General features: G+C 36.5%; 5 protein-coding genes, 1 long non-coding RNA gene and 1 other non-coding gene across 14 annotated transcripts in view; 4 read left to right on the top strand and 3 right to left on the bottom strand.

Annotated features, from left to right (window-relative positions):
• LOC105215215 (somatostatin receptor type 5-like) overlaps positions 1–3057 on the bottom strand; it is a 343708-nt gene extending 340651 nt beyond the window's left edge. The window contains exons 1-2 of one of the 4 annotated variants that reach the window (XM_054230382.1): positions 2817–3057; positions 2712–2758 (exon numbers count right to left, since the gene is read on the bottom strand). The gene's annotated coding sequence lies outside the window, so the exon portion shown is untranslated. Of the gene's footprint in view, positions 1–2711 lie in introns of all 4 variants that reach the window. The other 3 variants (XM_054230381.1, XM_054230379.1, XM_011189027.3) reach the window with 3 other exon arrangements.
• Positions 3058–8117: 5060 nt separating this feature from the next.
• LOC105215286 (uncharacterized) lies at positions 8118–9013 on the bottom strand. The gene is made up of 2 exons (XM_011189118.3): positions 8646–9013; positions 8118–8458 (listed from the first exon to the last, which is right to left on the bottom strand). Exons 1-2 carry the CDS (start codon positions 8913–8915, stop codon positions 8357–8359), a joined length of 372 nt encoding a protein of 123 aa, XP_011187420.2. The 5' UTR covers positions 8916–9013; the 3' UTR covers positions 8118–8356.
• A 429-nt stretch (positions 9014–9442) lies between these two features.
• LOC128921402 (uncharacterized) lies at positions 9443–11563 on the top strand. Its single transcript, XR_008470865.1, has 2 exons — positions 9443–10678; positions 10763–11563. It is a non-coding gene; the product is annotated as an uncharacterized LOC128921402 (long non-coding RNA).
• Positions 10055–10126, top strand: Trnap-cgg (transfer RNA proline (anticodon CGG)). The gene has a single exon. It is a non-coding gene; the product is annotated as a tRNA-Pro (tRNA).
• A 410-nt stretch (positions 11564–11973) lies between the features above and the next one.
• On the bottom strand, positions 11974–15128 carry LOC105215296 (ubiquitin carboxyl-terminal hydrolase nonstop). Its single transcript, XM_011189129.3, has 5 exons — positions 13870–15128; positions 13346–13747; positions 13154–13264; positions 12237–13087; positions 11974–12056 (listed from the first exon to the last, which is right to left on the bottom strand). Exons 1-5 carry the CDS (start codon positions 13987–13989, stop codon positions 12014–12016), a joined length of 1527 nt encoding a protein of 508 aa, XP_011187431.1. The 5' UTR covers positions 13990–15128; the 3' UTR covers positions 11974–12013.
• A 482-nt stretch (positions 15129–15610) lies between these two features.
• On the top strand, positions 15611–18635 carry LOC105215207 (protein aurora borealis). Its single transcript, XM_011189009.3, has 2 exons — positions 15611–16048; positions 16107–18635. Exons 1-2 carry the CDS (start codon positions 15723–15725, stop codon positions 17809–17811), a joined length of 2031 nt encoding a protein of 676 aa, XP_011187311.2. The 5' UTR covers positions 15611–15722; the 3' UTR covers positions 17812–18635.
• Positions 18636–20705: 2070 nt separating this feature from the next.
• Positions 20706–22555, top strand: part of LOC105215175 (protein phosphatase 1 regulatory subunit 16A) — a 111793-nt gene continuing 109943 nt past the window's right edge. For 3 of the 5 annotated variants that reach the window (XM_011189001.3, XM_011188968.3, XM_011188976.3), the window contains exons 1-2: positions 20706–21303; positions 22264–22401. The gene's annotated coding sequence lies outside the window, so the exon portion shown is untranslated. The remainder of the gene's footprint in view (positions 21304–22263; positions 22402–22555) is intronic. The other 2 variants (XM_054229670.1, XM_054229669.1) reach the window with 2 other exon arrangements.

The raw sequence follows: 22555 nt of genomic DNA, 5'->3' as shown, positions 1-22555 counted from the left end.
TGTTATAATAAAATACTAATAAAATATATATTTAATTTTTGCCATAATTTTTTTTATGGAAAACCCTTTATTTATTTATTTTTATTACAAATCACTCTTTAATCAAAACATCCAATAAAAACTCATTTATATTACCTGAGCTTTCAAACTGTTGATCTTATGCATTATTCTGAAACTGCTAAATTTAAATCAAATGTTCATAGTAACGGCGAGCAAATGAAAACAGTATTGAGCTAGCCTAAAAGTATGCAACTGTGGCATATAAATCATAAAAACAATTTCCCGCCGGAAGCTCCTATCACGGTTGCCGTTTTGTTACAATTGGACCAAATATGGTCCTTTTTTGCCTTGGTCCATTGAGCCATCACTTTGAGAAATGGTCCATTTTGAATGCAATACTTTAGGAAATTCACTTTATCCAATAAATGTACAGGGTTTTTTCATAATCGCTTCAATAATGTTCAGTGACAACGATGCTAATTAGTTTCACGAGTGCTCTCGAAGTTATCGAATGTGATAACACTAAACCACTATGAAATTTGGGAAAAGCTACGCGGTGCGCCAATATTATTTTAGACTGTGTGGCTCACTCGTCACTGTTGACAGTCATAACATTGAAATTGTAGATAATTTCGTATACCTAGGCACCAGCCTCAACAATAATAAATAATAATGTCAGCCTTGAAATCTAACGCAGAATCACTCTTGCCACAAGGTGGCTACTATGGACTGAGTAGGCAATTGAAAAGTAAAATCCTCTCTCGACGAACAAAAACTAAACTATACAAGTCGCTCATCATTCCCGTCCTACTAAACGGTGCAGAAACGTGGACGATGTCAACATCCGATGAGACGGCACTAGGAGTTTTCGAGATAAAGGTTTTGCGGATATGCTCCCTTAAACATTGACAACAGCGAATACCGCAGACGGCGGAATGATAAGCTGTACGATTTATACGACGACATTGACATAGTCTAGCGAATAAAAAGCGAAGCAGCTACGCTGGCTAGGTCAAGTTTTTCGAATGGACGAAAGTGCTCCAGATCTGAAATTGTTCGATGCAGTACTCGCTGGTGGAAGCCGAGGAAGGGGGAGACCTCCACTCCGATGGAAGGACCAGGTGGAGAAGGACCTGTGGCCAAACTGCCAAAAAGAGAGATGCGTGGCGCGCTGTTGTGGACTCGACTGTAACCGCGTAATCGGTGTCTACGCCAGTCAAGAAGAAGATTTTACTGCGTTAAATATTATAATGTTGATCAAGGAACTGTGTTCTACGAAGGGGCATCCTCATTACATTTGATCGGCAAACGATTTTTTAATAAAAAAAGTTAATGTATATTTCTTTTGTTTTTGGAAAAATATATCGCTAATAGTGTCACAACTTGAAAAGTTGATTTTTAAAGTGAGCGGTTTAATGTTTTCAATTGTCTCTTATTTAGCAAATATAAAAAAATTATATAATTTTATTAAAACTAAACTAAACTAGTGACATGTAATATATTAAATAAATGCTGAGCAGAAGTGGACTAAATCGAGTGCACGAAGGTTTTTCATGTGCATAAACGTCTTCTACTTTAATTATGGCGTTATTTCTGAAAAATATAAATCAAATTCGCAGTCATAGGTTAAATGTGTCATTATTGCTGACAAACAAAATGATAAACATAATTTTTTTTTTCACCAATATCAATGTAACGTAAACTATGACTTCTTACTGAAAAAAAACATGACTAATTCTGGCACAACTGAGATGTCTCGTTATTGTGGTTAAAAATAATAATTAATAAAAATAATTGCCTGTTTATTTTTTTTTTACACTATATGGCCAATGATATTACGCACATTCAAAACTAAAAAAAAAACTATTCATGTAAATGAGCGAAATTTAATTCATTTCATTTTTTCCTTTCTGCACTGCCGGCCTTTGGCCGCGCTTCAAAAAAATTACCCTGGTCGAGCCAAAACCGGGGTGTCTAAAGTTTTTTTCGCGTAGAACTCCTATCTGCACTGGCGGCCTTCGGTCGCGCTCTAAAAAAATAACCCTGGTCGAGCCAAAGCCAGGGTGTCCATAGTTTTTTTTCGCGTAGAACTCCTTTCTACACTGAGTTTATGGATGAAATTATATATGGTATCTACAATGTGGCAGCGCTCGTTTTTCGCATAATTGTAAACACATAAATTTGAGAGTTAAAAGTGATTTTTGAAACATATAATTCTAACTTTAAAATTATATAAAAAAAAAGTAAAATGTACATTTAATGCAACGCCTACAGTTTTATTTAATGTATTTGAGGTGAAAAAAGTGCGTAAAATGTGTTAAAGTGTATTAAATTGTGTGAAATAGCTAGTTGAAATTTTTGATTTTTTTATCATTAAAGCGGAATATCTCGAAAACTAGGCGTCTGCAGTACCTATTACCCTATACATTTTTGAATCGGGAGGACGGCCTCTTTCCAACGGTGTAGTCAGATCGCGGCGCCATAGTAATCGGAATTGTGCCCTCTTTGGACTCAAATTAGGTTTGTTCCCTTTTCACTATATATGATCCATAAACAAAAAGGCAAACGGCAACCGTGGCTCCTACATAAGCTGTCGAATATTTGCCAATAACAAAGTTGGAATGGGAAGAGATGCCGACAGAAAACAACAACAAAATACACAGAATGTTCGTCCTAATATTGTACATATATGTATTCTTAAAAAGACTCACCTTACTGAGATTTACTGACGAATACCGCACTATTTTCGCTCGCCGCACTATAATCAACGATCTTATGAGTTATTATACAGAACAAACACTTTTACACACACTTACACACACATTTTTTGCCGACTCACTACGCAAATGCACGACGCCTAACCACTTGCCGAAAAAACGGCTGAAAAACACTGCCCGGACAATTATTTCACTTGAACACATATAAGAACGCATACTACTTGCTGAGTTTACACAAATTACATTATTTTCACTTATAATTTACAAGAAATTCACAATTTTATTCTGTTTCAACACACGCGTCTAGGAAATGTATTCATAACTGTTTGTTAGGAGTACAATGGCGCGGAACTTCTGCAAGGCGCATGGTTGCACTTTGTTTTCGGAGAAATTTTATACATTATTTAATGAAAATAAATTGATATTATAAAATATTTATATATTGTTTATAAAATATATATACTAAATAAATAATAAATACGACTTTTTATTTTATTTTATAAACAATTTGTAATAATGATTTTTAATAAAAAATTAGTTTATAAAATCATTAAAATTAATTTCAAACTTTTTAAAAAATGTTAACAATGTCAGGGCTGCCATCAACTACAAAAATTTATATTAATAGAAATATAAAATATTCTTCTGGAATATATGTAACGAGTTTTTAAATTAAGCGACTATTTTATTAGTTAAAAATAAGAAAATAGGAATGCATTAATTTAATATAAATTATGAATTTATTTACAAATTTTCTAAAGAAAGCATCTTCCATATTTTTTTGTATAATAGTATATTATATTAACACGCTAACTCTATTTATAATAAACATTTTATATACAAATATTTTTTTATATCCAACTACAAAAACAATGTAAATTACACTCTATAGTGAATACCCCAAATAGCACTCATCTACAATAATCTATAAAAAATGCAACCTTGTGCTTGTCAAATTTCCGGCGCCATTTCCGCAGTTCCGAATAGATTTTCATGACGCGTGTGTGGGATTTTGAGAAATTTGTTAAAATAGTGCTCAATAGTAATAAAAGTGTAGTCTTCAGATGCAAATCTTAGAATCAAGTGTTAAATAATTCGTAAATAAGCGAAATATATATAAGCGCAGTGTTTTTCAGTGAGTTATCGGCCAAGTGCCATGAGTGCAATGTGTGGCTATTGCAAGCCTGTATAAGAAAAAATTATGCAAAGGCGCTGCCTGAATAAAAAGTGAGGTGTAGGTGCTATATTTGCTATCAACAAATATAAGGAACCATAAATGATGAATAAGTAAGGTAACTACTGTAAGGTGCTACTGTATTATACTATAAATTATAATTAATTACATAAGTTATTTGAAATACAGGTAGATCTCCATGCCAGCGTAGACAGATTTATTTCGTTGAGAATCTTATTAAAGGAATTCAGATGCCTTGACTCTGAAGTTGTGGCTTTCGATTAGGTCTTATGAATCATCTCTTTTAATATGATTTCGTTGAATTTTTTGCACAAACAGTTATTCTGATATAAAGAAGGGCATAGCAAACGTCAAAAAGCATTTCTGAGGCAAAAAACATTCACTGAAATCCCTTCAGACCTTTACAGAAGATTCAAAGCTTTCAGAAAACTTCATTTGTCGGTTCACTTAAATAGAAAACTACATCGAGTATTTTGCAAATTTTTCACACCATCCAACCAAATTTCATGAAATCTTCAACCCACTACAGCGAGCTTAAATGCGAACCTTGTCACTGGCTGACGCTGGCAATAAAGTCGGCAAGCGCGTAACCCGTTCGCCTTGCAATAAACCGCAATAAAGTCAAGTAAAGAGCTGTTTGCTGAATAAAAATGTAAATAAACTTTGCGACATTCCGCGCCAGCACTGCAGTCATGACAATGTCAACGAAAACAACAACACAATTTGCCATTATGTTGGCGGAATATGCGCGTGTCCGCCCAGCAGCAGCTTTGGCGACACTCACATTCTCTACGCAAGGCAAGGCAACTAACTGCATGCGCATTTCTTTCACACCAACTACAATGGCCAACATATTGCCTTTTTATTGTCCCAGCGCGGAGAAGCAACAGCAGCAAGCTGCAGTCGCGGCGTTCCATAGATTGCAAGCTTGGTGATAGTATGCGGGCGAAAACTTTTGCATTTCCAGTCGCCTTTAACGCATCAGCACTTTCGTTGTTGTCGCTTGAGTTTCGCTACTTCGCAGGGGTGTGCGTTGTCTGTCGCTCATTAAAAAAATGCTCACTTCCAATTTAATGAGAATTCTTCTGCGTTGCGCAAAACTCTATTGCTCACCACAATTTATGAGCGTTTGTTAAACTCATGCGACTTAAATGTCGCTTGGCGATCGCGCAAGTCTTTACCACACCACAATCTGTATTGCAGTCTTAATGCACTTTTAATTATGCCATTTTTGTGGTGACCAACGACGCTTGGCGACACAGCCTTTTCATAATTACGTTGTGGCCAAGTTGTGTGGGCGTGTATAAGCAAAAAAATTAATTGCAGCCGTCGAGCTTTAAGCTGTTCTTTGTGGCCTCCGAGGCATTTACGTCATGCATGCGGTGGGCGAAATCATTAATACATTATTATGATTACAAATTGTCGATATTTTTGCGAAATCAAATATTTCACGGAAATTAATTACACAGAATTTCAAGAATTGTGTTGTGTAAAGGTGGAATATGTGTGAAATTTAAGTGTTTAAAGTTTTGAGCGTGAGGGTTTTCCATTCCGTAAAATTGGTTTCAAATTATTAGGAGAGTTAGGCAACATTTCTGCAAAAATTTTAATTAGTTCTCTGTAAATAAAATGGCATAAAGACAAACTTACCAAAATGGGATAATTGAAAGACACCCACTTAGTGGATGACTTGATCCGAAACCTGTACGCTTCCTCGAAAATGTTTTAGCCAGAGGCGTTGACATTTCTTCAAACTAAGAAGTAAATCACTTATTTTGAGAGGCAAAATACCAATGTTTTCTTTGTCATGATAAAAAAGAAGCGTTCCGAATAGTAAGAATATTTCTTGAAGAATTTCCTGGAAACAATCTGGAAATCAAATCGCTACTCATATCCAAATGTGAAATTATTTTTCCTCTCCACAATTCCTCAATTCAATTATTGCTTCACAATTTCAAAGAGGTGTCACATTAAATATCGGAAGCCACTTGTATTCGGTGCGCCTTCCTTTTTTCGTACGCAACCTTCCAGCAAAACTCATCTCCCACAATCCACGTGTACAAGTATGTAATACCAATTTGAGTGTCCTTTGGCACTTGGTGTGAAATACTCTTGGCATACTCGACTACTGTCTGCTACCGCACACATGCACTTTAGTTTGTTGGTCGCACTTGAGTTTACTACTTAAGAGTTTCCATTATGTCATTTATGGGTTTTTATATCCCCACATACTTACACACATGCACATACATGCCCGTATGCAGTGTTAATGCACAATGCAACCACAGTTGTTGGAATTTTAAAATATCTATACCAATACAATATATGTATATGTATATGACACGTGGGTGTGTTGTATCCAATAATCTTGTTGGCCGCTACAACCACCAAGGCAACGTCATTCAAATCCGGCTAACGCTCGGGGGAGGCAAATTTTAGTGCAAATGTTGCCAAATGCTTGTGTCGGGTGTTAATAGTGTAAACAGCGTATACACGTGCTGTACGTGCAAATATTTTCATATACGTTAACATATTTACTCTATATAACTACAGTGGAGTGGCATGAAAACTCACGACGAAAATTTTTTTTGTAGAAATATTTTTGGAAGCAACAAAACGTTTATCAAATTTGACTTTTCTCGCTCTCTTTTCCATTTTTTACATTCCTTCTATCTTGAATTGTCTCAATATCCGCGTGTTTTGTAAAAATTACTAGTCAATGACAATCGAACCTGGATTTTTATCCGGCAAAGCACTGTCAAATCGGCAGCATTTTCAATTCAAAACAAAATTATTTATACCGCTACAACAACAACAAAATACGACAAGTCCATTTACATTTAGTATTTCCAACGCTGAGATCTCTCTGCCTCCAGTTCTGTTCAGTCGAATTTTGTGCAGCTTCATCTACGCCCAGCCACAGATACACTCAACATCTGAAAAATCATTAAACATAACTTATTTTCCTCAATATACTAAATTTTTCAACCTCACTGTAATTATCGATGAACTTACCAATACTCCTTACTGTGCTGATGATGATTTATTATATCTCACTATCCCTGAAAGTCTTAGCAGCTTAAACGGACGTGCGCACACACATACAATCGTATATCGTGGCGTTGCAAACAGTTGTATATCAGTATAATTTCATACATACAAACATTAAGTGGCATTTCCAACACTTACGCACGAAATGTTGATCTGTAGGACGTATTGCGGCGCGTTGGTATGCGGTTAAGGAACTGAGTGTTTGTGTGGCTGCCTGGTTAGCAGGTTAGTGGCAATACAATATATGTAGCACTGTAATCCGATGACTGTAGCAGCTCATTTTCTTATTTTCTGAATATATTTTATTCCTGCTCCTCCTCCATCCACTTCATATTTACGACATGCCATTCATTGTTGAACATCAACACATGCTTACAATTGTATACATTTTTCTTTTGTGTCATTTTCCGTGGATTGCGCTCTTGCTCCACCATCAACTCTTTCTTGACGTAAATTTCGTAGATTGATTGAATAGCGCCGCTGAGAAGTGATTGAAGGTTATAATGGTATGGCAAGATGTTGTGGAATTGAATCTTGGCACTCAAATGGCAAGTGTGTATATAGCTATATGTGTGCACATGAATACAACGAATGTATGTATGTAATAAAATGTGTGTTAAACATGTCTGGCAGAAAATAGAAAATAGTAAAATTAGGTGTATCCTGCTATGAAGTAAGCGATTCCTTACATTTCTCACATATTTTCCTACATTTAACAAATTATATACATGTGTAATATTGTTGTTCTTGCCTTGCAAATGGCATTGAACTTTTTTGTGTTTGCAATAAGAAGAATTGCTAACTTAAGTGACGATAAATAAGAAATAGCAAGGAAGAGCATATAAAGGTTTATATATACACAAAGGTGCTGATATAAATGTGAGAGAGCACAATATTTTATAGAAATAAAATCAGTATTTTATATAAAAATTCTAGTTGAAGAGCTTTGGCATATATAAAATGCACCAAGCTTCAGAAAATAAATACGCATAAATACTAATGTTCATATGTATGGGATATCAGAAGAAATTTGTCGTTGGTTTTGTCAAGTGCCAGAAGTATTCATGTGATATTAATCAATTACAAGAACTATTTTTGCAACTGCTCACTTAAAGAATTCAAGCACACACCTTGAGCTGAATTAAAACTCCAAATTGTTTTCACAACATTGTTTGGTTTAATTGTAAAATAACATATTTAAACTTTAAATTCATAATTTGTACTTCATTTAATTAACTTAAAACCCCATTGTATTTATAAAAAATATTATCTCCTAAACGAAATATAGTTTCCAACTATATTAGTATTGAACCAACTATTTTAGTATTGAACAAAGTGGAATATGTTAAATATTTTTGTTAATTTCTCCAACTCCAAATCTAATTTAGAGTTTTCAAGTCTTAAAATAACGATCATATTCCATATTAACTATGTGTAGATGTTCCGACGGTCCGGAACAATATGGACAGCATGTGAAATCCATCAAATAGGAAACCTACAAAAATAAAATAAGTTATAATTAATATTAAATTATACAACTAAGAAATAGCTTCGGAGACTGAAATATAACAGACTATCTTTTCCACAATAATAGATGGGGTGGAATATCTGTTACAACAGCGTTGGATTTCATAAAACCCATAATATTTATATTTAAATTTTTTTACAAAGTTCACACTCACATTTGGATGTATGCTACATAATTCGGCGATACGCCCGTAACTGAACATTTTGCACATAATACAAACAAACGTTTTAGCTTCACGTTTGCAAACGCAGCCCTCTGGAATTAGTTGCTCCAGTTCAGGTGTTTGTTTTTGTGAAACATTATCCGTTATACTTTTATTCTGCGCGCATCTTTGATGTATAACTTCCGCGGCAGAAGTGTTGTTATTTCTTGCCAATTCTAAACGTGCGTTGAGGGCATTCTTTTTCCTATGCCTCGGTGGCATTTTTAATAAAATATATTTAGATTTTATTTAAAAAACGATATGCAATTAGTCGCAATTATTTTGTCATTTATTAGAAAAATGGCGTAACTAACGGTAGTTAATGTAATAGAAAATAATTTTAGCAATTCTATTACAATTACAATGTCGTTGAAGTAATTCATTCACAATGTAATAAATTCAATAAATAAAAATAAAATGTTATGCAATAAAATGTAATGAAAACTTGGCTTTAAAACGCGATGAACTGTTGAAAGCTCAAGCCGATTTTTCTACTGACAGCTTTGGCAAATTATTGCATCTACGCATGAGTATTGTTTGTGCTTCAAATTGTTTTGTTTTTTTAATTTTTTTTTATAGAAAACTTAATACAATTTATTTTAGGCCCAAATTCAATAATTTGTTTACTTTTTTAATTTATTTCTTTAGGTAGTAGGTTTTGGTATAACAAAATTTTTTTAAATAATAATGTTTCTAACTTTATAATTGTAAAATATTATAAACAAATGTTTTAAGAAGTTTATGCAAGATGTAGGATTCGAATTTCGAACCCATGATTTTCTATTTAAGTACTGTATGTCTGACACACGGCTACCAGAGAATAGCATATAAATAAAAATAAAGACTTGCTTGCATTAACAAACGGCAGTAAGCAGCTCAGATTGCAATAAACATGAATATGTAAATAAATTGAGAAATTTTAGTTGCCGTATTTGTAATAATAATTTTTAAGAATTTTCTTAAAGAATTGCCAAAGTGTATCAACTATAACGCCCACAGCAATGAACTGGTCTGCATATAAGGACTTCTGGGTATGCATTTATAGCCGAACCACCAAAACCATTTCACCAGTTATATAGCCTTTTTTATTTTTCTGCTAAATTCTAAAATAAATAATTGTCAAACAAATCTACATAAAGTTTATAAACAAATTGCATACAATAACTATTAGAAAAATTATTTTTATTAACATCGACAAATAATTTACTTCAAATACTTTTTCATGCCTAAAAATACAGCACTGCATATTTAAAAGTCACCATTTGCACTGATAACCTAACAGCGCCACCGCATGGTGAATACACAAAAACAACCACAAGTACGCTGTACACTTATTGCTTATTAGCGAGCTACAAACATATGGCTCGTTGGTCTAGAGGTATGATTCTCGCTTCGGGTGCGAGAGGTCCCGGGTTCAATTCCCGGACGAGCCCATTGACGACGTGCAGCATAGCTGCACGTACCGTTCAAAATTTTTGGTTTTTTTTCTTTAACTAAAAATTATTCAAGTATTTTATTCATTTTCGCTAAGCATGTTCGCTTGTTGAATGCGGAAGAAATTGTCTATTTCAATTTTAATATTTTAAGTGAATTACAAAAATGCTATGAGTTGCTAATGTATGTATGTTTGTATGTGGAAACATAAGCATAAATTAACAAAAGAAAATAAAAAGTCAAATAAAAACGGGAAATAACACGAAAGCGTTAATGCTGATGACTAATATATATGTATGTACATATATTATACATACATATACATATATTATACATATTTCAATTATTTTTTTTTTGCTGGCGTTATCTGACCCTTGTTTTAACTGCATGGCAATATGTACTATTTTTTATTCTTTTTAAATGGCGATATGAAATTGTTTACAAATAAAACTAAAATATGTGCAAATGCTTGTACTTTTTCTCGGAATTATTGTGCTTGTGGAAAGACCGGCTATCAGAAATTTGCTGATTACTACACGCTGATTTCTCGTGTAACTACGCAATATATATAAAATTATATTTCTTATAGAATTCATTGATAATATTGAAAAATACTTTTTGTGTTTAATTAAAAGAAGAACTAAAGCCGCTTGACATTGAATATTGACTTCCATTTATTGGCACGCTAACGCTGCAGCACTTAACGACAGCATGTGCGCGGCCGTTGGACTCTGACGTGTCCAGCCAAATTAACCCGTGCTTTAGCAACTGCAAGACAGGGTAAATATCGGAGTGTAGGACAAGGTAACACAGCGTAATTAGCTGTTTAGTTGTGCACAAGCAGTCGAAAAATAAATGAAAAAAACTGGAAAATTTGTTTTTCTTTTTGGACAGCAACACGAAAAAGCGAAAGGCAAAATCAAATCGAAAATCAATGGAAAATGTAAATGAAGGTGTATAAAATAAACAGTGAATAATTTAATACAAAAAACGAATTAGGAAAAAAACCGATGACTGAACGTAGTGGAAAAAAAATTAAAAAAAAAATAAAAAAAAAAATATATTTAAAAAAAAATTTAAAATAAAATAAAAAAAAAATAAAAAAAAATATATTTAAAGAAAAATTTAAAATAAAACCACACAAACCGTTGCGGAAGTAAGACGGAAAATAAAATAGCCAACAAAGCGGCCAACAATACTATTTTGTTTTTGTTTTCTTTCATTTTTATGTTCTTTTTTTAGAATAAATAAAAATTATTAATATATATTGAATAAACTATTTTTTGTTTTTGTTTTGTTAAATCATATTTAGCATTAGAGTTTTGTTTTTGTTTTTTTTTTTTACTGTTGCTTTCCATTATTACTAGCGTTTCGGCAATTAGAGAAGAGTGAATTATGTATGCTATATAGGCCGCTGGCGTTTGCACTTACGCCACTACCGGCCGGCTTTGTACACATCTCCAATAACGCGTTAGCACGTACACACATGATGCGGCCGCTAAAGTTGCATAAATTCCATCCAAATTGGCATACTCGCTTGTTGCTCCCCTGTTTGCTATTTTTTTTGTTGCTTGCTTTTTGCTGCGCTCCAACGCATATGTTTTGCAATTCTTAATTTACTTATTTTTTTCTTTCTTTCTTGCTGCTCTCTCTCTCTGCTTCCACTATTGTTCGCATACAGCGTTTGTTTACGGCATTATTAATAATAGCTTAAGTATTTGTTTGTTTGTTTGTTGTTGTTTTTGTAATTGTAAATGTAGTTTGCTTGTGGTACGTTTTTCTTTTATTATTTTGTATTTGTAATCTTGTTGTCATATGTAGTACTAAGAGTAGTAGTTTGTTGTAGTTGTATTTTATAATTAATATTAGTATTACGTTTAACCAGTCTATTCATATTCCAAAATGTTCTTGTGGTAAAATAGTAAATAGCTGCAACAGAAGAGAGAGAGGGAGAAAATGTATAAACAAAAATTGCAAAAAAAATTATGAAAATTAGAAATTGTATATTTTCGGCGCCGAGTGAGCGCTTAGCAACTGCATAAAATATGAAAATAATAAAAATTGCACAAAAATTGAAAAGTAAATAGCATTTCTGTATGTTTTACATACCCCTCACTGTCCAGCACCTGCTTCAGTGTTGCCGTTGTGATAATGTGATCATCACACTTGACCCAAGTATCCTTATGATGACGCACATAGGCTATATAGTGCCCTGAATCGATGGTGCCCACATGATTCACCACCGCATATAGTGAGTAGCGAAAATCACCGTAGGCATTATTCTTCTCGGACATAAAAGGCGTCATATCCAGCTCGACGGGGAATGAGATGCATGTGGAGACCTTCTTGCCAATCAATGTGGACACATGCTCGAAGCGTTTCAAATGAAAACTCGCCACGCTAGGCAGTGTGCGTAGGCTAAACTGCTTTGTCGATTCCTGATACGATTTGCAGGTGGAACATTTAATTTTACCATATTCACCGAGATGTTCGGCGCGTGTATAACGCTCCAAACAATCGATTAGCGTCTTTGGCGTGCTACCACCATGCGCCGTCTCGCCCAAATCCAATGATATATCCCAGAATGGATCAATGGTGGTTGAGACGCCTTTACACTCCTGACACACCACATCACTCTGCAGCATGCCAGTGAAAATTTGATCTATAATGCAGTTACATTGTGTGGGGCAGTTGCTATTCACATTGGCATTCGTATTGTGACCACCAGTACCGGTGCCACCGGTGCCACTGCCGCTAGACGATGTGGCATTATTCAGTTTATTGGCACTCTCACACTCTGTTTTAGCTTTAATGCAGTGACGATGCAGCACGTCCAGCGTGGCTATAAAAAATTCATGTGCATCCTGTTGTTCATAGCCGGCCAAATGTTTTGCATGATTCCAGATCAAATGCAATAACCGATGCAATGAGAGCGGTGAGCGTGAACCACTGTAGAATTCCTACAAAAAAAAAAAACATCAAATTATGTAAAATACTTCAATTAATACACCGTTTATATGACAAACCTGAAATAAACGTGAAACCTCACAGACAAGACACTTCAACGATGACTTGGCATTGCACTCGTGTCGCTCCGATAAGAAATAATCAGATAGCAGTGGTGTGTGTATTAATGCCTGTGTAAAATAAAACAAAAACAAAAAAACAAAAGTAATAAGTCACTTACAATCATTAATTATTCACACTTGCCGACATACCTGCACTATGCAATTCATGAAACACGTGGAGCCGAGATTTATTAAGCCGCGTAAACCTATTGTCTCATTGGCACGTACACGACGACGACGCGGGTTAGCCAACAGTAAATTTGTCTCCTTTGGCGTTGGTATCCATGGCTGCCAGCTGAGACTTTTACTCAGATCTTTCGCTTCTAAACGCCGGTTAACACCTGCTATCTCCCGACAACGCGTATCATAGATGAAATCACGACAAGAGTTGCAATACAGTGTGCCGTGTGATAGCTCCAATGCGATTGAATGCTTTTTCGCACGCAAATGTGTAGCTATGTGTGCGCCGCGGCAACCGAAGTAGATGCAATGCAGGCAGGCATACACTTGTAGGCCGTAGCTGCCACATTCAAAGCAACAGCAGGAAAGTGCCTATGACAAATTTGTTTCAAATATTTCATTTAATTTTTTATCACAGATATATAAATCAATCAGTAAAAAATAATTTTGTATCAAGGCACACAATTATTTTGTGTATTTTTTTTTCAACACACCTTTTTCTCTCGTGCATCCTTATTCACACACGCCGAAAAGTATGCATCAATAATTCGAAACGTATCTAAGCTTTGCTCCTTCACATACGCCTGGAAATGCTTACAGCCCGTCTCCGCCATAGTAGTCGTCAACTCGCAGCCTTCGCCAACAGCGTCCGCAGCTGCTGGAGCAGCTTGCGTGCGTCGAACACCACTACTGCCTGCTGCTCCACCAGTTCTACTAGTCGGCTCCTCCTGCTCCTCCTCCTTTTGCAGCTGCTGTTGGCTGCGTGTCCTGCGTAATGGTGGCGTTGCGGTCAGCTGCTTTTCCTCTGTGTCCGCGCCTGCGCCGACGCTGGCTCTGCTGCTGCTACTACTACTATTACTATTGCTACCGCTAACACCGCTGCGACCACTTACGCTACCGGCTCCAATTTCAGCTGATGCTGTTACCGTCTTACCCGCACCGCCCGATTTTCCCCTTGAGACTGTTCGCCCAGTCTTCTTCGTTGTCGTTGTTGTTGCAGCACCTTGAGGTGCGCTTTTTGCTTCACTACGATTACCCCGTTCTGCTCCTTGATTATGTTGCTTTTCGTCGACACCAACACTACTACTAACACTGGCACAATTACTTGCACTGCCACCAACACCAACAGCGTCTGCTTGCGAATCAACAGCACACCGGCCGTCGCTACGTTTATCCACACACTTTACGCCACTATTGTTAGCAGTCTCTGTTCCAGCCGCTTTTGTTAATTTCTTCCTGGATGAGAGAGCTTTTTTACCTTTACGCTGTTTTCGCACAATTTTGTCGCCTGGTTTTTTCCTGGAACTGGAGCTAAACTCCAAAGCAAATCGATAACTTTGCTGTTACGACCTTTTGCACAGTGCACAGATTTTAAGCGATTTTATCCAAATTCACTTCACTGCCCTCTGGCGACGCACCAATTCTTCGTTTTGCCGTTTCACAGATTTTCGCTTTTGTGACCGATTCGTTATTCGATTTTTTCGCCGTTCTGTCCGCATCCGTGCGGCGTACCTTCAGCAGAGTACCTTTTCGTTTTCGTTGCCCCGTTGACTGGCTTCTCTGCTAACGCAAATGTTTTGTTGTAGTTAACAGATTTCGCTTTTGTGGTTGATTTTCATCGGCCGCTGCCCTCTGTGTGCGTCGTTCCAGTGACTGAAGCGAAGCGGCCAATTCTGACAGTGAACACAGCTGGGAAAGTGCGATTGAGAAGAATATAAATGAACTGGCGGTAAAGCGAGAAAGAGAAAACCGAGTGTTTCCAGCTTGCAGGTGAACGAAAAATAACAGCCGGTAAAATGGCATTGAACTTGGTAGCACTGTCGGCTGGGAAATTTGAGATAGGGTGCTCTTGATTACTACAAATTAAAAATAAAACAATTAAAAACAATTTTTTTTTATTATTGCTTTGATTTTTTTTTTCACTTTTTAATATTTCTTATTGCATTTATTTATTTTTTATTACATTTTACTGTTTTAAAATACATAATCACTGTTTCCTTTTTATATATTTTATTGAAAAATGTGTTATGTTATTCTGTGTAATTTTAAAACGTAACTATTTTAATTTAACCATAACATTTGCTATGACATTATCTTTTGTTCGATTTCTAAATAAATGAAGACAATTTCAATATTTCATTTATTAGTACCAATATATCAAACGTACCCATATTTCACATTTGATTCAAACGCAATTGCAACACTGCGCTAAATTTCCCAAATCCAATCACGGCAAACGGTTGTTAGGGTAATTTGAATTTCTGCTAGTTTTCGAATTTTGGACGGGCAGCGGGCACTTATCCGCGACTAAACAACTTTTTATCTTTTAATTGCGATACTAATTAACATGGATTATGAAAAGGCTGTAACACCACTCAAGCTGTTTTCAGCGGTGCATATGAGTGGAAAAGTGACACATAAAGTGGGCAACGAAAATATAGAATTGATAACCACTCCTGGCGGTGGGCGATGCCATAAAAAGTTGCATCCAAGAACACCAAGTAAAACGATGAATTGTAGTTTAACAACTATAAGCAGTATTTGCAGTAGTTCCTCTAAGCAAATAACTTGCTCCACTGTCATGAGTACGCCACCAGCGAAACGATTTCAACGCATACGAAATCCTTTCGAACCAGCCTTAGCGGAGCGTTTGCATTTACCATTAATTGCCAGGTTTGTGTATTAAAGTGATTTAATGCTTCCGTTTACTTAAATTATAATGCTTGTGTAGTCCATCGTTGTTTCAGCGGCCTACGACACCGCAATTATCGTCAACACAGTTTGAATGGAATATTGATGAAGTGTCTTCATTAAAGCCTACGCATGTCGAACCGCACGAAACTCAATTTCACGACTCGCCCGATCCTGATTATGAAGCTAAGGCGCAATCGGCTATAAGTTCTTACTTCAAGGATAATCAAATCGTGCCCAGTCCAGTTGATTGTCCGTTACGCAGCCATCGCATAATTTTATCCGAATTAAATGCCAACACACCTATAACAAAGCCTGGACGTCGTATACGTGATTGTGGCACACAAACAGAATTATCGCTACCGGTAACCTTGCCGCGGGCGCTAGAAGAAGCTTTAATGCCATATTTTCAGCCACATTTAGCCATTGCCGATCGTCCACACTGTGAGGTCGATTCACAAATACGTTTTAGTAGTGATTCAAATGTATCTACATTTAACGATACGAAAGACGTTTCATTACGTCGTAAACTTTTCGATATGAATAATATTGTAGTGCTAGATGAGGCTAGGACACCGACAAGTGAATCAATATCCAAAACGACTTATTCTAATTCCAGTCCATCGTCAAATTGTGAGAGTTCGCGTGGTGGTCAATATGCTATAATTGGAAAACTTTCAGACTCTTTGGACAAGAGTTCATTCGGCTCACTTTCGCCAATTTCAGCATCGGATGGTTTCTCCAACTCGCCACATTCTCCACACAGTAGTCACACTGGCATAAAATCACGCATACAAACTTTCCTACAAGAATTAGATGATGTAGAACAGCTGTCACCAATACACGCACCCGTACGACAGACGAGCAGGCGCTGTCTGGATAAACCAGCGTTAACAAGCAAGCTGCTGCAAGATACCAAAAATAGCTATCGTTGTAATGCGCTGAACCAAAGCGAAGCAACTATAAACGGAGATTTCTCTTTAGCTTGTATTGATGGTGGCAACACCAATGGTGAAAAATTCACGCCTGATCGCAGTTCCTCCCCGCTACGTTTGGATTATTGCTCTACTGAATCGGAGGCGGCAATTGGACATCAATCAATTGATAGCAGTTTCAATATGAAAATCAGTCGTTTAGCGGTAAATAGTGCAAAATGTGTTAAAACAACAACATCATCAACGCGTGATACTAAAACACAAGAACATGATATATTCGCACACGACGAAACGCAAGAATTGCTTGACGATGACGATATGCAAGTATCGCAGTTGTCTGCACAAAATTTCAATTGCAGTTCGAGTTCCGCTGATACGCCGCGTAGTAAAAGACGTTCAGCAAGTCGCAAAAATCTATCACAATCCTTCTCGCTCAATTGGCTTGATGACGAAGAGCAACAAGCTGAAGCTGATAAGCAAAAAGAAGAAAAACAAAATTTAGTAAAATCTCCAATAGACTTGCCGCGCATCGATATACAAATTGTAAATGAATTGCGCAAAGAAAACGAAAATGTTAATAGTGAAAATAAGCAACCAGCTGTGGACGCTGCGGAAACTCGTGCAGTGTTCTATCGTGTTGATAGTGGCTTCAATGAAATGCCGGCTAGCGGTTGCTCTTCCACGTACTCTATGGGCACAAGTCAAAAGAGTGATGGCGGTCTATCGCCCACAACAGAGATTGACGTAAGCATGGTCTGTTGCTCAACACCATCAAAGTGCTCGAACAATACCACTAGTGCTACATCTTGACATCTGACAATTGCAAGGCAACATTTAATGCTCAACTGTCAACTGTCTTTTTGCATTAGCTGAAACTCACAAGCAAAACACTTACTTAACCAACCATATATTTGTATAATTCGTAGTTATTATATACGCGCAATTATTGTTTCATATGCAATATTCAAAGCCAAGTTTTGTAGTAATTGTAATAGTAATAGCATGTTAGGAAATTAAATTAATTTTAAGACTGCCATGATTTTTAGAATAAACAATTTAGATATGAGACTGCCGTGCAGCAATAAGCACCATCCCACCTAAGTAGCGCGCCTCACCACTTTGTACGGTTGTGAGTAGCAAATGTTGCAAAGTGGCGCGCGTCTACACAGACACACTTTGCTAGCTGTATAGTTTTTAATTAGCCTATTTCATTTACCATTTTACATTTACCATAATTACATACATACATTTTACATAAATATATAGAGATTTTCAAAGAAATTGTATACAGCATCCGGTTTTAAATAGTCATTACACATACATCGTGTTATTTTATTTTTTTTCAATTGTACTTTATGTTAATGTTTATGTCATTTATTTATCATTTGTTTATCTTTAGCTCCAAAATGCCATTATTTTATATATCTGCCATTGCAGATGTATTTATTGCTACAATATAGTTTAATTTCTACCTAATATAATCATATTATATAATTTAGCTTTTTTTTATCTAATTTCATTTGTTACATGTTATATTTTATAAAGCTTTTACTCAATACTCGATTATTTTGAATATTGTGTCACTCGGCGCGTGTAATATTAGTCAATTAATAAATGCAAAAAGCAGTAGTTAATTGTTTGTTTATTATAAATAATGTTGGGTGTAGACTTGGGGGAAGATGGAGCAGATGATTTACAAATATTTGAATTTTCAGCAAATTCGTTTGGTTTTGAGGTTATTTGTTTGCTTTAGCCGCATAAAGACTGAAACAACGAAAGCGATTTCAAGCGCTTGCATATTTAGTTGTTCATTTGTTTAAATAAAACAGATCACCGAAGAAAATTCATGTTTTAGGTTACTATAAGCAGCATTTGTGCATTTCGTTTCAATAGTTTGTTTATTTTATTGTTGTAAGAAAAAAATCACTAACTAATTTAGGAAAATATTGTTGCTGTAATATTTTTCGCAAAATGTTTTGTTGTTGCTGTAGTTGTAGCATACATAAATTTTCAAAATTATGTTTTAAGGAAGAAGCGGCTGGTTGTTGTTGTTGTAGCGGTTATCTATCTGTGCCTGAAAAGAAGAGCATAAATCTAGTTGTCGTCGAAATCATCTAACGGGAGGCCCAGGAAACGTGCTGGGTTCGACAGGGTTGGACCAAAGGGAAAGGGGTATTAGATGAGTAGGGTTCATTGGGCATACAAAGAGGTGGTTAGAATCATGCGGGGACTCGTTGCATGCGGGACATGTATTTTGTATGTCGGGGTTCAGTCTGGATAAGTAGGAGTTTAACCTGCTACAATATCCAGATCGAAGTTGCGCAAGGGTCACTCTGGTTTCACGTGGCAACTCGAGCTCTTCGTCTGCTATAGGTGGTGGTTTGGTTCCAAGGACGCCATTCACTGGAAGGGAGTCAATGAAGGTGTTGATAGCTCCACTGCGAATGGCGTTTAGAACGTGTCTAAAACTGTTTGCGTCCGCAGTCTGGTCGGTATAAGGGTTTAGTTCGTCGACGTGTTGTAGGAGTGATCTCTTGATGCACCTAGGGGGCGGTTCTGCTTCCAGCAAGTGACTACATGGGTCACCCAAGTAGAAACTCCTTGGTAAGCAGTTCATTATGCTCCTTAATAGGCAGCATAATGGCCTCACTATGTAGGTGTGTCATTGGTGACATCAAGAGACATCCTGTTGCTGTTCGGAGTGCAGTGTTCTGGCACGTCTGTAGCTTCCTCTGCTGCATGTCACTGCATCCAGGCGATCATACCGGTGCTGCGTAATTTACGACCGGCCGGCCGATAGCCTTGTAAGTGGCCAGCAACGTTTCTTTGTCTTTTCCCCAAGTGCTACCGGCTAGCGACTTGAGGATTTTGTTGCGGCTCTGTACTTTAGTGACTATCGCAGTCGTGTGTGGAGTGAAGGAGCGCAGACTGTAAAATGTGACTCCCAAAATTTTGGGATTATTAACTGTCGGAATTGGTATGCCATCGACATGAATGTTAAGACTTAGTCTGTACTCCTTCGTCCAATTGGTAAAAAGGGTCGCCGTGGATTTAGTGGGTGCGAGTGCCAGGCTCCTCACAGAGAAGAAGCGAGAAAGTTCGGGGAGGTAGCTGTTCACTTTCGAACACATGTCATCGATGCCAGTGCCCGACGTCATTATCGTACAATCATCTGCGTAGGAGGTAACGGAAATTCCCTCTTGTGGTTGAGGAAGTTTGGAGATATAGAAATTAAACAGTAACGGGGAGAGGACACCGCCCTGTGAAACCCCTTGTTTAATTTTCCTAAGTTTCGATGTTTTACCTCGAAATAATACCGATGATTGTCGACCGCTCAGGTAGTTCATAATCCATCTCTTCAGCCCCGGAGAAAGTGTTGTTTGTTCGACGTCTTCTAGAAGCGTTGTTAGGTTGACCATGTTTAATTTTATTTAATTAATATTGATTTCAGCTTTTAATAATATTTTATTACAATAATATATTTTTATACTAATTATTCGCCGCACATCGTGAACACCATTAACGTTTGCAACGAGTAAATTATTGCGACCCTGCGCCAACAGCTGTTTACCGATCACCTTACGGCGAATTTAACTTTAGCGATATCAAAAAAAAAAAATTCGACGCAAGCAACATCGCTGCTGCGCATACATATATATTTTTACAAATTTCACACAATGCATTTGTAAACTCGTTTCATTTGTTTCGCTTTCGTCTCGTTGACGTGTTGTCGTTCGTACTCGTTGCGGTGTTATTTCTACAAATAATGTGTTAATTATTGAATTAGTGTATTTACAAACGTTTATGTTAGTTTCCGGTGCGTGTTTAACAATATTTAAATTCTGCGGTACACAAACAACAAGTGCACATATCAATAACAGTAAATTTGTGAAAATCAGCTAAAATGCAAGCAGATCTTAGCAAATGCAGCAAATAAACCGACGAAAGAAAGTTAATAAAGCAAAAAAAAGCACAAACGGTTTTGTAGACGTAGAAAGAAAACGGACACAACGCAGCAGCAACTGTGTAGTGTAGTGTGTGTGTGAGGTGGTGAGCAAATCATGTTGGCCTATTAGATATTCGTTGGTACGCAAGTTGCTACTTTTGGCCCGGTTTGTCTGTGCGGCGCAGCACGTTACATGTATGTACATGCATAAACATGCGCGTTTGTTGCAACTTGTGTAAGTGCAGTTAAAGTAGTTCATAAATGTGAAATGTTGCCACTAGTTGCTTGCTAGTGCAACGTGCGACTAATTGTATTGAATTTTACTTAGAATTACATTTTATGTATACAAAAGTGAGGTGAGTGTTTAAAAAATAAACAAGACAGCATTGCAGCACTGCAACTGTCAAGTGCAAAAGCAAAGCAAAAAAAAAACAGTGTCAAAATCAACAACCTTTTGTGCCAGAAAGCCGTAACAAAAGCGCCCCTTTTTTGAATTGCAACTGACTGCTGTTATTGTTGCCGTGTTTTTTCACTTATGTGCTATGTTTATGGCTTATTGTTGCTGCTGCTGCTTACTAACAATATTTACCCTGTTTTTCAGTTGAAGTTGGTCAGCGCCGTTGTGCATTCAAGCGTGTTGCACCAGACTACCGTCCAGCAGGCACCTACTAAGAGAGTTGCGCATATACAAAATACACAGTCCATATAGCACGCCAAGCAGTAACAACATTAACAACAATAGACAACCTGCAACATAGCAAACATTGGCTTTTGTAGCTGTTACTTTATTTCTTCCTCATTTTGCCGCGCATGTTAATAGCGCAGGCGCAACAGGCGAAAGTTTCAACTGCGAACACAATTTGCTGTTGGATAGCGCACCACCATCATCACTATGCGCATAGGTACTTGCCATTAATAGTCAAGTTGGTTTCTTCTGTTTCGCTGCTTTTTGCTTTGCCGGCGCACAGGTGTTGTTGCAGTGCGTGTTTTGTTGTTATTATTTTTTATATTTTTTTTTTTTGCGTTTTATTGTGTATTTGTTGTTCATATTGTGCGCGGTATTCAATTTGATGTTTATGTTATGTTTTTCCCACTATATTCGCCGCGTTTTATGTTCGCGCTTAGTTGTGTTTGTGCGTGTTAATTAAAAAAAAATAATAAAAAATATAAAAAGTTAAATAAAAGATAATAATAAAATTCGGTTCGACGTGGAAATACACTATTGTTGTGTTTTTAATTAATGTTAAAAGCAATAAAAAGTTATAACTTATTTGTTGGATAAAAAAATGTGTGTATTCATATTGATTTAAATGCAGGAAATTCCAGTGTAAACAAGTGAACAAAAATATTTAAAATTTTTTGAAAAAACCCATATTTTAAATAATACGACGGAAATGTGTATGGTTTACTAATTTATTGTTGGAGTAATTAAAGGCAAATCGTATACTTTTAAGGTAAGCTTTTTTCTATACTGAATTTGAGTCTATACAAATACTAGTATTTACTTAAGTGTAATTGTCTTGTTGGATATTAATAAAAATATGCATATGAAGGCCGCATAGTTCATTTATTGCATGACAAACTCCTAGTATAGCGTGAGTTCCTGCC

Source organism: Zeugodacus cucurbitae, chromosome 4 (assembly GCF_028554725.1).
Source record: "Zeugodacus cucurbitae isolate PBARC_wt_2022May chromosome 4, idZeuCucr1.2, whole genome shotgun sequence".
Classification (NCBI taxonomy): domain Eukaryota; kingdom Metazoa; phylum Arthropoda; class Insecta; order Diptera; family Tephritidae; genus Zeugodacus; species Zeugodacus cucurbitae.
The sequence above is the reverse complement of the archived record's forward strand: the minus strand, read 5'-3'. Positions and strand labels throughout refer to the sequence as shown.